Below are 15191 nucleotides of genomic sequence, written 5' to 3'. Positions count from 1 at the left end.
ACAATTTGTGCTCTCTCCATGTTCAACTTTGACTTTATTAAGAAAAAGACAAAGAAAACAAACGCAATCCCATTCACTGCTGAAATACACATTGATCCTTTAATGCTCAGGGAATCGTTTGGAACTGCTTCCTCCTCAAAAGAATTGCTGTATTGATGCAACATTTAACTGTGCAATTACACATGCGTGTTTTTCTCCTGGGCTTTGCAGAGCAGGATTCTATAGCTGGAATGCTAATCAGAAAGCAATTGATACCATCTCGTGGTACATACAGCCTGAATGCAGCCCCCCCCCAGGTACCTTTGAGGGTCTGTCCCAGCCTTTTCAGGCAGGAAACCAAAGATGGAAATTACAGCCAGCAAGGTGAGAGCAAGAACTGAAATCTGGGCTGGAGCGCAATGCTGTATCCCATATTGGTTTGTTGTAGCCTTCCTTGGTAGAAGTGGGAGGCTCTGGTACCCATACCTCCTTGGCACTGCCTGGAGGCTGTAGCTGGCTGGTGCCAGCAGGGAGTCTGTTCAAATGCCTTCATCTGTGAGCTGAAAATATTACCTGCCTGAAAATGCCTGGTCAGCGGGCTCGCTAATGCTCCTCAGCCACTGCCTGATCTCTGCATGGTGCAACTCCACACCTGTGGGATTGAATTTTTCATGGAGGTTTTGCAGGAATGCGTTACTTACTTCAAAGCTACTGTACTGGGAAGTGCTCTGCACATATGTTTGTACATACATCTGTATGTACGTAGACCCACACATACTTGTTTGGCCAGGCTCTGCTTTCCAAGAGCTGCATTTGCTGTAAACTTTGCCAGATTTTTCTGATGCTTCACATGTGCCGCCTCTGACTTCAGGGGCATGTGACACTTAGGGCAGAGCCACAGAAAAGACATTTCCAGGATCTGGGGAGCCTTTGGGAGCCCCTGCTGTCACCTGTGTTACTGTGTTATGTCATGATTCAGAAGCTGAACCCTGTTTGCACTCGTTTTCCTCATACTATTTGACCCTGATGGGTTCTAGAGTAATATAGAGTGTGTCCTTGTTTCCCCTTACCTGAAAAGCATGCTGCACATTGGGATTTACAGTTATCTACAGGGAAACATAGAGGCTGGCTGGAAGAAATGCAACCATTCTCCAGCTTGCTTTGAATGCTAATATTTTATTTGGATTTAATTGGTTTGCCATGACATTACTATTAATGGTTTTATTATCAGTTCTTCTTTCCCAGCAGCATTAAAGATGGAGTTTCCAGATGGGCAATCCTAGCTACCAGCCACTTGTCTCTTATCCATGGCCACAGGCTACCAAGTGAGCCTTTTACCTTGTCCTGTGGCAAGCATGCCCAGGGCTGGACATCCCACTTCTTGAAACCCTTTAAAACTCTTCTAAAGAATGCTTTTAATGCATCCACCACACTTGCCTAATGGTCTCAGGAAGATGAAAAGGAGAGGCTTTCGTTATGTCATTAAGCAGTGTTTGGCTGATGTTACATGCTCCTGACCTCTAGGTCCCTCTGCTCATGTTTTCTTCCTATTTTTCTAAAAGCTTTAGGTTGGGGCAAGCTGCAGCTGCTCCTGTTGGCAAAAACTAGCAAAAACTAGTCCTCCTCTGAGTTCAAGCGTTTGCTCCCTGCAGCTGATTGCTTTATACCCTCCTGGCAGCAGGACCTTGGGGCATGTCAGTCCCATGTAGGACAGGACAATGCATTTTGTTCCTCCCTTTCATGGCAAGGCTGAAAACACACAAACAGCAGGCAGCTGTGGTCTTAGCTGACAACCTGAGAGGTGCTTCGCTACCAGAAAACCCCAAGGGAAAGCAAGGAAGGCTGCTAACAAAAAGTCAGCAGGGGACTCTCTCTCTAGATGCAAAAGAAGCAAAGGAAATATAAGTAATGTGCTGAAGTATGCAGATAAAGTTATTCAAGTTATTTTGACCCTAAAGCCTAGGACAGTAAAGGCTCTTAACCTCCATTAATCAGCAAGAAGCTGGAAGAGTCCACACAATAATTTTAGCTGCCAAAGCTGCTGCGTCCTTTTGCTCCCTTTAATTTAATTGTATTAGTCCTGTCTGCATCCTTTATTCTTCTGCTCCACTCAGGAAATCTGCTGCTGGTTTTGGCACAGCTTGCTCTGGCTTCATATGGCTGGTTTGTGGACAGCCAGGAGGGACAAGAGGGAGGGCAGGAAGGGAAAGAGAATGGGAAAAGGTCCTGTGGGAGCAACCTGCTTAATGTGCCTCATTTTTCTTAATAATGACACCACGTCCCTTCCTGGCAAAACTTCCTCCTGATCAGCCAGGCAGGTAAAACTGATTGCAGAAGGACTCACACTGGTATCAGCACAGATGAGATTTCATGTTTAAATCTTTTAAAAAAAGAAGAAAAAAAAAAGTGTGCCCACAAGCCAGGTCTTGCACAGCAGGAATTGTCAACCCAGCAATCATTCTAACACCTAGGCTTTGGCTCCGCTGAGGGGTTGGAGTGTCTCACCTTTAGCTTTGCTGTTCTGTTTTGTGCCACCTGTTCCTCATCAGACCAGTAAGAAATAAGAGCAACAGTTTAGCCCCAGGTTCTGCTCTTGCTTAGAATGTAGAAAATGGTCCAGCAAGCAAAGCAGAGGGATTATCAGTGATAACCTCCAGCTGTTTTCTCTGCCACTGGCAATAGCATCACTGTTTCCCCTTGCCAAAGCACTGTTCCTTGGGGCTGTTATGTGGTGCAGACCCCCCCCTGCCCTCCTGCTACTTGCTGGACTCCTCCAAACCACTACCACCTCCGTCCCATCCACCTCTGCAGAGCTGCATCTCCCCTCCCAGGGGCATGTGGGTAGTTTTCCCTGTCAGTGGCAGTGACATGGAGCAGCTCCAGTTGAGGATCCAGCAGCATCATTGCAACTTCACCAGTTTCCCCAGCAAATGCATTGGCCTCCAGTCTCCTGTCAGCATTGTTGCAAGAATACTGTTAGCTCAACCCACTGACATTTGTCTTCGCTGCTGCCAGAAATAATATTTCAGTACATGCACACTGGTTTTAGCATTTTTGTCTTTTTACATGACAATGTAAATATTTATGTGCCTTAGTGTAACAGGAAAAGACAATATGTGCAGTCCCTCACCTACCCAAGCCCCAAAGCAATCCTACAAGGGATTCAGAAGTGATGATGTGTCAAGAAAGCTGCTGTTGTGGTTTAAAACCAGTCAGGTAGCTCGTTCACCCACTCCCCCTCTTCTTTCCCTCCCCCTACTCCTGGAGGGACAGAGAGGAGAACTGAAAAGAATGCAACTCCCACAGGTTGAGATAAGAACAGTTTAGTAACTAAGTCACAAATCACTACTGCTACCACCAATAATAATAATGATAAGAGAAATAACAAGGGAAGAGAATACAATACCTCACAACCCGCCGACCGATAACTCGCCCCCCTGCAGCCTGACCAAGCACCGACCGATACCTCTTCCAACCCCACAGTCCACTAGCCCTCCCAGGTAACTCCCAGTTACGTCCTGGGCATGACGTGCTGTGGTATGGAATACCTCTTTGGCTAGCCTGGGTCAGGTGTCCTGTCTCTGCTTCCTCCCGGCTTCTCCTCCCTGGCAGAGCATGATGCTCGGAAAGTCCTTGGCCAGACTAAAACATTTGAGCGGTAACTAAAAACATTGGTGCTATCAGCACCATTCCCAGGCTGAAAGTCCACAACACAGCACTGCACCAGCTACTAAGAAAGAGAAAAAAATGATTGCTACTGCTGAACCCAGGACAGCTGCTGCTTTGTAGAACAGTTGCTCTTTACTATAGGAGTGGGAGGATGTGTCCCATTGATTATGTACGTGAGGGGTGGCACAGGAGGTGTCATCATGAGTAACTCATTGGCTGTAATGGAAACATCAGAAAAAAAAGAAATTAAGCTCCATCAGGGAAAAAAATTGATGACCTGCTGTGTTGATAAGCCATTTTTATAACCCTTGGTTTCACTTCATCTTTCTGAAATGAGCTAACAAAGAAATGCAAGGAGTGGGTTCCTGGGGACAGATATGTCCTCTCCAATTCCTGAGTTCATCCCTGCCAAAGGACAAGATAGTGGAGAAGCTAATCTGAGTGGGCACCTTCATCACCTTTCCCTCTAGGAATGCTACTGTTTAATATGTGGAAAAAGATGAAGTGCTTACAGAAAGCTGTGGTTAAGAAAAGGGGTTTTCAGATGATTTTGAACACTTCAGGCCTGTCTGGGAAATACAGTTTTGGGCTTGATATTTTACTGGATTTCTCTGATTTCAGAGTCCAGCCATACAAAATGCCACAAATCCATTACAGTAAGACCAGGTTTTCCCAAATAGGTAAATTGTCAAGGTTCTTCTCTCACTTCACAGCAATGAATTATCAGTGGTACGCTTGTAGTGAAGCAGTGCATTTTTTGCTTTCTAATTCTATAGGGGGATCCTTTTCTCATTGTTTGCTATAATTCTTCTTGCATCTGAAGGATAAAACATATTTATGTTGGCATGTGGGATTCTGAAAAACCTCAGGAAAAACAGGACTCTGAAGAAGGTTTTTCTGTCCAATGAAGATTTTTGGATGCATTTTTTCCATATCAGAAGGAAAGCTTGAAATAGAGAAGCCCTAAAAACCACTAAACCAGCTGCAGCTACTTATTTTGATTATTTCATCCCTTCTTTTTTTTTTCGTTAGCAAATTTATTACTGTATGTTGCAATGCAAAGTAGAAATTCCACATTTCTTGGATAAAAATTTGGGTCCACAAAGTTAATTTCAGTAGTTTGTGTACTGCTTGACAGATAATTTTAAATCAGAAAGTGTCAATCTGCTGCACTAAAAATAAAAACTAATGATCTAGTAAATGACTAATTTTGTGGTCTGGGGTAATTAGCAGAACAGCTTGGTGGATGGAAGGCAGCAGGTCTAAATTACTGTACTAAGTGCATTTGCAGGAAGATATTACCTGGCTTTGTTGTTATTAAGAATAATTAATGAGAATTAAAATATTCAGCTGGGATTTCTGCTGTTGCTATTAGTGAGAATAAGTGTGTATATGTATGTATTTGCTCTTTAATGCTTTTCTCAGTTGTTTGCATCTCAATCCTTGCCTGTCTTGCTCTGGGACTTTAATAATACTCTATAAATTATTCAGCCCATACCTTTGTCTAGCACAGAGGAAACTTGAGGCTTCTACAATTACTGCTGCTAGTTATTCATGAAAAACATACAATGGTCTGAAAAGGAAACAGCAGTAAAAGGTCAGTCAATAAGCTGCTCTGTATCAGCAGGCTCACAGGGAGCATTGGTTGGCTGCTCAAAACTCTCTTTTGCATCTTGTTTTTACAACACAGGTTGCTGGGGATGGCGTGGTCACCTCTGAGTCTGCATAGACCCACATGGCTACAAAGCTTTCCCTGTTGAAACACATGAATTAGTTTGCTGAAGCCAGGGTGTTTAAATTTCGATGCCCTCAAAACAACATGATGTTCACTCAGTCTTGTGCCTTCTGTGACACCGCCCTTTGGTGTTTCCGCTGGGCATTCCCATCCCAAACCTGTGTCCTGCAGTAGGTTTTAAGCAAATGCTTTATGAAACCCTTCAACTAACAGGGTTCCCATGATAGGGGAGGCTTTTAGTGAACTGGTTTAGTGGATAATTGCTCTCACTGTTAAGAACAAAACAAGTTTCTCCCTTTGTTTTCAGCTTGGCTCTCCTGAGTTTCAGTCTTACAGCCCTGGACTTCGCTCTACATGTGTTTGGCAGAGTTAAAGCCCTTCAGAGTCTGAAATTTTCCTACATGGTCTTAAATACTAGGAGTCATTTCCTAATTTTCTCTTTTAAGAGGACAGTGATAATTGAGGATTTATTATTGATTCTAATGCCTTTTATTTGATTTGTGTTTGTTTTTTTTAGTTAAGTTGAAATTGTTCCTATTTATCATTGTTTAACTACTGTTAATAATAGCTGTTCACTGTGTCTGCATCTAAGGATGTGGCTCTACTTCTGTTAAAGACCCAGCTTTTGGGGCTGTGAAGGACAGTTGAAGCAGTGTTGATTTGATTTTAGGCACCTCCAGAGGTGCATCAATCAAAGTGCTGTTTACTCACCCCCTCAGAAGGTTTTGTAAATCATGACTGTTACTTTTAGCAGCTCCTTGTTTTTTCACTTCTGGTTGTAGGCTGGGCTGTATTCTACCATCCTTAATCATCTTGAGTACATTCTTCACTTTCCTTAAATTCATTGGATTGCACTGAGAAATTTCAAGGACTGAGATGATACTTAGATGAATGAAATTGCGGATTAGATGGGGGATTAGATGGATCCTAACAAGCAGATGCTGTGCTTTCAATGGAAAGATTTGTAAGCTTCATTAAACCAAGAAGAGCTGTTTTTGCATGACACAATTTTAAAGCATTTTATTATACCCTATTATTCATACAAACAATAAATGATCTTTATGCCAATAGTAATTTTTGCTGAAATTTCAAAGTGTGGTCATATCCAAAACCTCCATGACAGAATGTGTGCTCTTTTATCGCCTTATGTACTATGACTTCAAGAGGATTGTTCCTCATCCAAATGCCCGAGCCTTTTGCAGAATGGAGGTAAAAATGTCTTGTTTATATTTATCCACTTACTTGTTTTTTTTCTGTTTGCAGCATTTTTGCTCCTATGTATGTCGGTCTGGTGGGAAATCTCATAAATACCATGATAGCAATGTTTTGGATCCCTTTGCAGGCTAAACCAAAACCAGACCATCATTTGACAGAGCACAGTAAGTATTTAGTGTTTCTGATAAACAGCATGTGAATAGGGACACGGGATTGCCATGCTGTAGAGACTGCTAAAAGACTTGGGCGTTTCTTTTAAGGCAAAAAGGTGCCAACCTTGAAATGCTGACACTTCAATGCTTAAAAGAGTATTATTCTCTACCTGTTAACCACTCTGCCATGCAGATTTGCAGGCTTTCCAGCCCAGTGCTTGCTGTGCATCTCAGAAAAGGTGAATGTGAACCCCTTGCTGGGGGTTAGTTTGGCCTGGCATAGGAGGCAGTCCTGCCGTCTCACAGCAGTCCTCTGCATGCAGACCTAGTACCAGCTCCCAGCCTCCTGCCATTGGCACAAAGCTGATGCTAAGGAGATATGCCTTTTCAGAAAGCTGGTGGTGAACCTCAGCAGACAGTCACAGAGTTTCTTGCTTTCTGCCTCCAACCTATATATACAGATTATTAATCAATGTGTCATCTTCTGTAGGCACATCACAGTCTGGCAGTGTGTTCAGCATCAGAGAAATACTACGCCTGATGAAGTTTCCGGGAGTAATGGAAGTTTTCATAGTCAAAGTCTTTGCTGGACTTCCCATAGGTAAATCTAACTCATTACTTGTAATTGCTGATGTATTTAAAATAAGGTGACATACACTGTAGACCAGGCTTGTCTCAAGTTACTGAAAGGACATTGCATTAGATCATGGAGCAGTGAGGATTCAGTTCCTAACTCAATGATGGATGCTTTCAAATGCTCTGAAGGTACATAGGGCCAAAACCCTGGGACTTAATGTAAAACAGACTACTTGTCACAGGCTACTTCTGTGACTTTTGGCAAATCACTTAATCTCTCCACTCCATCCCCCTGTAAATGCTTTTTCCTCTTGACTCCCTTTGAGTCTGTTGCTGTCCTGGCATGGTCCATGTCTCCCAGTTTGTCTGGTTATACATATCCTTGGCCACAATTTAGTAATCTTTAATTTTGTCTGCCTTTCCCCCTGCTTGTTTAAAGACAAGCCAGCTCATCATCCTTGTTAGTGGTGGTGTTCTCTGCCCTTACGCACATTTTCATGTTTTTTTTCCCAGTCAAACTTAAAAATGCAGTTTGTCTAGATTATGGTTTCCAGGATTGAATTTTGTGCATATCAAAACACGTGCACATCATACATCTGAACAAACTTCCCTTCCAAGCAGGGATCCTAAGAGAGGATTTAAGATACCTTAGCTTTTATACTTTAAATGTTTTTCCACTTCATCTACATCTGGAAAAGCCCATGAAGTTTAAATAAAGTGAAACATTATTTACAAATTAAATTCTAATTTGTAAACTGGAAATTCAGTTTACAAATGAAAGTAGGTTTGGTTGTGGAGAGTGGCTGAATCAGAAAGGGATGGCATTTCTGGCCTTGGTCAGGTTCTTCTGTTATTCTTTGCTAAGGTTCTGGGGGAACAAGTCTGACTGGAGCTATAGAATAACACTCAGGGAAGTAAAGGATTTCTGGGTTTGGTTTTTGGGTTTGTTGTTGGGTTTTGTTTGGGTTTTTTTTCCTCTTTCTTTTTGTGTGTAGTTGGCACTGGCTGGATCAGCAATAGCAGTTGGTCCTCCCCCACCACTGGAGACAGGATACAGTCTGAATGGACTGCTTGGCTTGCCCTCACAGTGCACTTTTTTTGGTTCTTATGAGACTAAACTTTTAAAACTTTATTTAAAATAGTTTTTATAAAATGACAGCATTTCACAGAACGAGACAAGTGATTTTTTTAAGAGGGTTTTCTTTGCTGATTCTGGCTCATTTCTCAGCTTTAAGTAGCATTCATTTCTCTGTTTAAAAATGCCTGAGACCACATCAATATGGAATCTGCACTGTAATTTCCTGTGCAGCCTCCTTTTTTCCAAAGGCCAAGCAACATGCACTTTGTTTTAGTCATCCCTGCTGAAATGCAAATTCCTCCCTGTTGCAGAAGACGTTTTTCCTGTGCACAGCAAATACATATGCAACCAAAATAAGCATCTCCTGCCCAAAACTGCAATGGAACTTCTAGGCAAAGAGGATGAAAACAGTGAAGCTGAGATGTAAGGCAGGACTAGGGCTAATAGTCTGTCACTGAAATGTCTCAGATTATTTCCATAAGAGTAGGTATGTGTTCAGTTGGGGCACTCCTGCTACAAGTATAGTGCTTACACTTCAGTGAGGAATTACCAAAATTCTAAAGACTTCTCTTTGAAGGTCTCTCTTCAGATGATTGACCATACATGATGGCAGCTGAAAGGGGATTCGGCCATCACCTACTTCTCTGCAGCTCTCAACTGGAGGCTGAGCTCCTCATGAGTACATTTGCCTTTCATCTCCAGGCTGCAACTGTATAATTAATTAGATTAACCAAATTACAGACTGTTCTCCATTTACCTTGTAAACAAGTTTGTGATATACACAGAAGAAAACCTTCTGTTCCTTATGAATCTCACTGTTGTCTAAAATTAGCTTGTTTGAGACCAAAAGGGCCTCCCCAGCAGGGCTGCAGGGCTGGGAACCTCCTCCCTGTGCTGCATAAAAGCAGAGACACGGGCTCTGTGCCTCTTGCAGGAGGGTAGCTGCCAGAGGATGGACACTACAGCACGGCCAAATTATGTTCGCAACTTACCTGGGAAAAAAGAACTTCATTGCAATGCAGTAGATAAGAGACAGAAAAGAAAACGCAAGGATAAAAACACAGCACCAGGACCTTGAAAATACTGATAAAAAGCTGCCTAATCCCTTTGATTTTAACATGATTGCTTTAGCACCTGCATTCCATTTTTAAAAGGACTTTTTTTTTCACATGTGGAACCAGATTTTGCAGTGAGCCCCAGGGCTCTGTATCCCATCACATTTACAGTCCAGTGTAGGAGGGCTGAGACAGGCTCCAAGAGGCGGTGCTTGCCTTCTCACACTGGCTCTCAGTAGAGATTGCTAAACTGGCCTGCCAGTTTAGTTTTAGTTTTCTAAAGGCTGGCTGCCTTTAGAAATGCCGTGTCATTTTTTCGAAAATACAGTTTGCATTCCTGTGTCTCCTTGTGCTTTTCCTTGTCTTTATCACATCTCACAAGCCATTTATCTGCCTTCTGCTGTGTAGCCCTAGTTATTCATCCCACTGGTGCCAAGTTTCCTAAGGAGTTCACCCCTTATTTATACCCCCTCAAAAGAAAGCCAAGTTTCTGAGGATATCTTTTGCTAATTTCCATCTCTTTTCCAGTTGAAAACCTGAGCCTTGCAGCATGGATTAAGGCCTATCTGGGCAGCTCCTCCATGGGCTTTGGGTGTTCCCAGAAGAGCCTGGGCACACACTACTCTAGGAAGCCCACCCCAGGATGGGTACATTACTCATGTGGCTGCACTCAGTTGACCTGCAGCCTACCCAGATGGGATCTTTGTAAGAAGTGCTTGTTCCTATGAGCATGAAATGTTTTGAGTTCAGTCTGGGGCTCGCCTTATGGGTTTCACGAAGAAGTGTGTGGCCAGTGGGAGAGACACACCTACTTGCTGAAAGAAGACAGGGAGAAGGGGGTTTTGCTTGTCCAGGTAGCTTTAAATGACCATGTGAGCACAGGGCGTGACACCCATCTAAGGAAGAGATCTTCGCATCTCCAGGAGATACATTCAATGTGTAACCCTAATTAGAAAGCACAGCCTCCAAAAGAAATCAGCTCATTGGAAGGAAAGATCAAAATCTGCCTGAACTCCATGAGTGACTTGAAAGGATAGAGGAGCTGTAGAAGCTGGTGTGTGGTAGTAGGAGGAAGCATCATGTATGTAGGAAGGCTGAGCCTCTCCTAGGTGGTACCTGCAGCACGCTAGCAGGATGAAGGGGGAGCTCCCGCTTCTATCTAATCTTTCTGCAAGTGAAACGAAGTGTGGGTTTTCTTTCATTTCTTCACGTGTGCCTTTTATAAACATGTACAACCCTGTTGCCTGGTTTGGACGTTGTGAGTAAATACTGTTATTTGCATGTTACCTTCAGCTGGCTTGAGCTGAGAGTGATTTCAAAGTAACTGGATAATGACGGGGTGCCCTCTGCAGAGGGGTGTGGTGAAGCCATAAATCTTCATGAACCCCAGCTCCCCAGCACTTTCTCCAAGTATCTGGAGAGTGGCAGAATAGGGCAGAACTTCCTGCCCCCATCCTCTCCCCCCGTGCCATGAGGCCAGTTGGAGTTCAGCTGTCCCCTTTATGGGAGGAAAAGGTGTCTCCAGTGGGGTTCAGGAAGGCTTTGTGGGAGGGTGGTAGCCCCTCCAGGCAAAGGCTTGGGATGCTTGGAGGGAGGTCCTCATTGCTGCAGGTGCTCCACTGGTAGCAGCGCCTCTGGGGTGCTGAAATGCTGTGGAGTTGTGCTGGTTTGTTAGGGTGCAAGTCTTCCACAGCATTTCAATCAGCAATTTGGGATAGCTCTTCTCACACTTCCAGGAAATGCCAGCAAATCCTTCCCATGCCACAGGGCTAGTGATTCATTTTTCCAGGCTACAAGCTGTCTTCTTAGTCCTCCTGGGGTCTGTTTTCTTCAGGAACAAGAGGACCACAGCTCCCTATTTACCCAGTCATTGTACCTCAGAGGATCCTACAAGGAAGGGTAGGACCCCTAAAGGCCATCTGCTCTCTTCTTCTCTCCCCAGCAGAATCAGTGCTCTCCAACGGGCACATTGTGTGGTTGTTCACGTGCAGAGAGCCCCAGTTTCCTACTGTCTTGGTCCATCTGAGGTACACAAGACACGAGGGGAGGCAGCATCCTCCTTCCCTATACCACTCCTTGAGAGCAATATTTTGTCATAATATTTGTAACTTGATGGGAGTGTGGGTATGCATAATTGTGTATGTTTGGTGGTGGTGGAAATGCACACTATTGTATTTTCATGTGAGATTAAGCAAGTAGGCATTTTCTGTTACACTTTCCAGAAATTGCCTTAATTGAAAAGCAAACCCAACCTGTGCTGCTTCTGTGAGTACTTTCCTGACTGCTTGTGTCGACACTGCTGTCGGTCCAAGCGAGAGATATTTCACCATTGCCGAGGTGTGCAGTGAAATCTCTGTATTTAGTCTGATGTCATTGAGTTGTTCCCCATGGTGAAAATCTAAAGCCAGGTAAAAGAGGTGGGGCATCCAATCAGATTATTTTAATGGTTACAGTCTTGTCTGAACAAATGCTTTCTTGCTGTCTTAATGGTTAGCCTGGCTTCGATGATACAAATATTTACCAGTTTATAATAAACAGCTGAATCTACAGCCTACATAGTTACATTATTTAAAGATGAAAGTAAGGGGGATAAAAAAGTTAACATTTAAAGATTAAATTACTACAATGACTTTGAATAGTATTCTGCTTGTGTTTATATCCAGTCCGGGCAATCCCAGGGAGAGCTACTGACTCATAATGGGGGTGACTGGGAGCAGGGTCTGGGCCACTATATGCAGTGCAAGAATATTTATGTATGCTTTTCATTAACCCCTCCTCTAGGTTTGTTCCTGATTATGTTTTCAATCATCTCTATGGATTTTTTTGGCTTGGAAGCAGTGGAGTCTGGATACCTGATGTCATACTTCGGTGTCCTTCAAATGGTAAGTGAAGTGGAAGTACACCTCTTGCCCCACCACTATCTAAAGTACTACCTTTTTGACATATGCTCTTCCAAATCCAGGTATAATATTGACAGTCAAATCCTGCGTGCTGTACTTGGCTGCAAAAACAGAAGTGACTCCACGTTTATTCTGTTCCTTGTAATGGGAAGAAATAAGGACAAGGAGAGTTCTGAAAGCTTTCTTGCCACTGTCTCTCTTTGCAGATCTTTAAGCTGTGGAGCTAAAATTTCACCGGACTGACAGATTGTCCTGATTTTTGTAACAAAACTTACATTGAAGCTGAAGTGCCTTGACTAAGGTTTTCCTGGTGGAGCTTAGCTAATTTACATTTACCTAGTAGCACCCTGTAAATTTATGTAAGTAGATGATCTTACTGGCATTTTCACAGATCCCTTCAGTGTAGAGGAAGGACTTGTTTCTGCTGCATGGAGACAAGCACAACAAGCTTGTACTTTACTGAAAAAGAAAAATTAAAAAAGGCAGGCAACAGAACATGGAGACTACCAAAATGGGTAAAAGGGAAAGGTCAGCTGAATTAGGCAGTAGCAGGGCCAAAACCAAAAGATGTTGTGTTATAGCAGAATGTTCCTTTTGGAGGAAGAGGCTAATAATTTTACAGAAAAAGCAACAGATGGTTACAAGTAAGCCTCAAGGTAGGAATGCAAGTTAAGCAATATCCTGAAGGAGGGTGGTCTTGTTATTAAATCCGCCTTAATTTCCTGGGCATTGTTCAGAGTTCCTGTGCAATGTGGAGGAGCTTCTCATCTGGGAAATGGCAACTTTACTTCCATGTGATTTGGATTTGGCAGGGTGTTGCCTTCGTCTCACCAAATCTGGGTACTTGATGAATAGGGCTGTACATCAGCAAGTGTAGTCTACAGAGTAAACTGGCTGGAGCTAAGGAGCTGGTGCCTTTGCCATGTCTGTTCTGGGAGGGTGGCTTTGGACTAGCTGTCTCTTGGTCCTGTGAGTTCAACACCTGCTGCCAGGTGGATACATCCTCTCATCCAGTCTCATTGGAAAACAACCCTGTTTGCTGTTACACAGCACGGAACACAGCGTGACAACTGGGGTGATCAGTAGCTGCTCTCCCAAGTATGCTTCTAACCCAAACACCTCTGCTAACAGAGGCTTTCCCTGTGTTAGCCTTTGCATGCTATCTCCTAGACCAGAATCTACAGGAATTACTCAGGTTTTAGCGGGGCCAAGTCACCTTCTGTTATATTTTTCCCCCTTTGAATGTAGAGGAGCTCCCCATCAACTATGCTCTTGAATTAGACATATCAGTTAAATCCCTGTTACATATATTTACAATCTATTCTGATTTGCCACATGGCTATGGTGTGCTTGTTTCAAGCTGGGTAACATGGGCAGTAATAGCACTTGTACAGCTGCAGCAGGAGTGGCTTCGCATAGTAGAAGGTGTAGTAGTAGGTGGAGCTTGGACACTGCTATTGGATCCAGGATATCTGTCTTTAGGACACTGCTGTTATGTCTGGGATATCTGTCTCTCTTCACAGCTGTTGTTTCCCAGGTTAGTTTGGTTGAAACTGCTATAGATAAGGTTACCTGCACTGCCATGCCAGTGTACCCAACATAACAGATACAGCCTTGAAGATATGGGAATTATAACATTCACCGTGCTCCCTAACAAATAATCAGATGTTAGTGCTAACCAGAGACCCGATCCTTCCCACAGTCAGAAGGTTTCATCGCACAGAGGCCCATCATGCTTATTACCATGATCTAACCCACAAGCGGCCTACAGGCTCAGGTGCAGCATCTGCCTTGCTGGGGAGTCTGCCTCGGGACATTTAACACAGAAACTAGTTTTTGTCAGCCAGGCAGTTTTCTTTCATCTGTCTGTGCAGTTTCTGTCCATGTTGCTGCTAATATTCTACAGTGCAGAACTCTGGACATCAGAAACATAGGAGTAAAGTGGTCATAAGATGCAAACCTCTCCTCTTCATGATGGGGCATTGGGGTTTGCAGTCACAATGCCAAACACAAAAGGGAAAAATTGCTAATTCCTGGTGGCAGTAAAGCCATCTCACCTGAGAGCTTGCAAAGCACTGTTCTCTGCTTTGTCACCTGTTCTTTCCACTTTGTCATTGGCTGTTCCAAGGTCTGATCTGGTTTATGCAGGACCAGATCCTCAACTGGCGCAAACAATATTCTCACCATCTGGCTTTTCAATTATTGTAAAACATTAGAATTTATGTCTTTACTTTCAGGTCAGGTCTCTGGCTAGAACCACCCAAAAATATCTCTTGCAAACAGTGACTAGGCTAATGTTTTATGGCTGCTTTCTGTTGGGGTTCCTCCAGAGTATGATGTATGCAGGGAATGCAATGTGTGCTAGCGCTGTCCTGCCTAGCCACAGAACTGCTTGTGTGCCTTCATGCCTAAGTGGGTGTTTCAGATGCATTTGTTTCTGCTATATAGTGAATTGATACTGCTGGAGATATAAATGCAGATTAAGCTGCAAGCAAATTCCACCAGTCTGGATGGGTGAAAGTTGATTAATATCTGCTGATTCGCTTCTCCACTAAGTAAATTATAGCTTTATTCATAAGGAATATAATGTCCTTTTCAATGAATTTCATCAACCAGATCCTCAGCTTTGATTTCTTATTCCTTAGTTTGCCTGTCAATAAAACATTGTGAGGGTTTTCTCGTTCTCCTGGACTTTCTCTGAGCCCTACTATTAGAGGAAACCTATCTCCCCTATTTGCATCTCTCCCTGCACCTGAAAATGGGTCAAGTTTAAGGACTTTTATAGATGGGAGCTGACATCACAGAAATGAAGGGCAAAATAAGAATTGAACC

At 43.4% G+C, this 15191-nt stretch overlaps 1 protein-coding gene across 4 annotated transcripts in view; it reads left to right on the top strand.

Annotated features, from left to right (window-relative positions):
- SLC22A18 (solute carrier family 22 member 18) overlaps positions 1 to 15191 on the top strand; it is a 79719-nt gene that overhangs the window by 48663 nt on the left and 15865 nt on the right. For all 4 annotated transcript variants that reach the window (XM_061463074.1, XM_061463070.1, XM_061463072.1 and 1 more), the window contains 3 exons: positions 6647 to 6762; positions 7241 to 7351; positions 12241 to 12341. In XM_061463074.1, the coding sequence (XP_061319058.1) occupies positions 6647 to 6762; positions 7241 to 7351; positions 12241 to 12341 (328 nt within the window). The remainder of the gene's footprint in view (positions 1 to 6646; positions 6763 to 7240; positions 7352 to 12240; positions 12342 to 15191) is intronic.

Source organism: Pezoporus flaviventris, unplaced genomic scaffold (genome assembly GCF_033815535.1).
Source record: "Pezoporus flaviventris isolate CSIRO_AGI_PZ_B2104156 unplaced genomic scaffold, CSIRO_AGI_Pfla_v1 ptg000036l, whole genome shotgun sequence".
Classification (NCBI taxonomy): Eukaryota; Metazoa; Chordata; class Aves; order Psittaciformes; family Psittacidae; genus Pezoporus; species Pezoporus flaviventris.
This window is presented reverse-complemented; position numbering and strand designations above follow the sequence as displayed.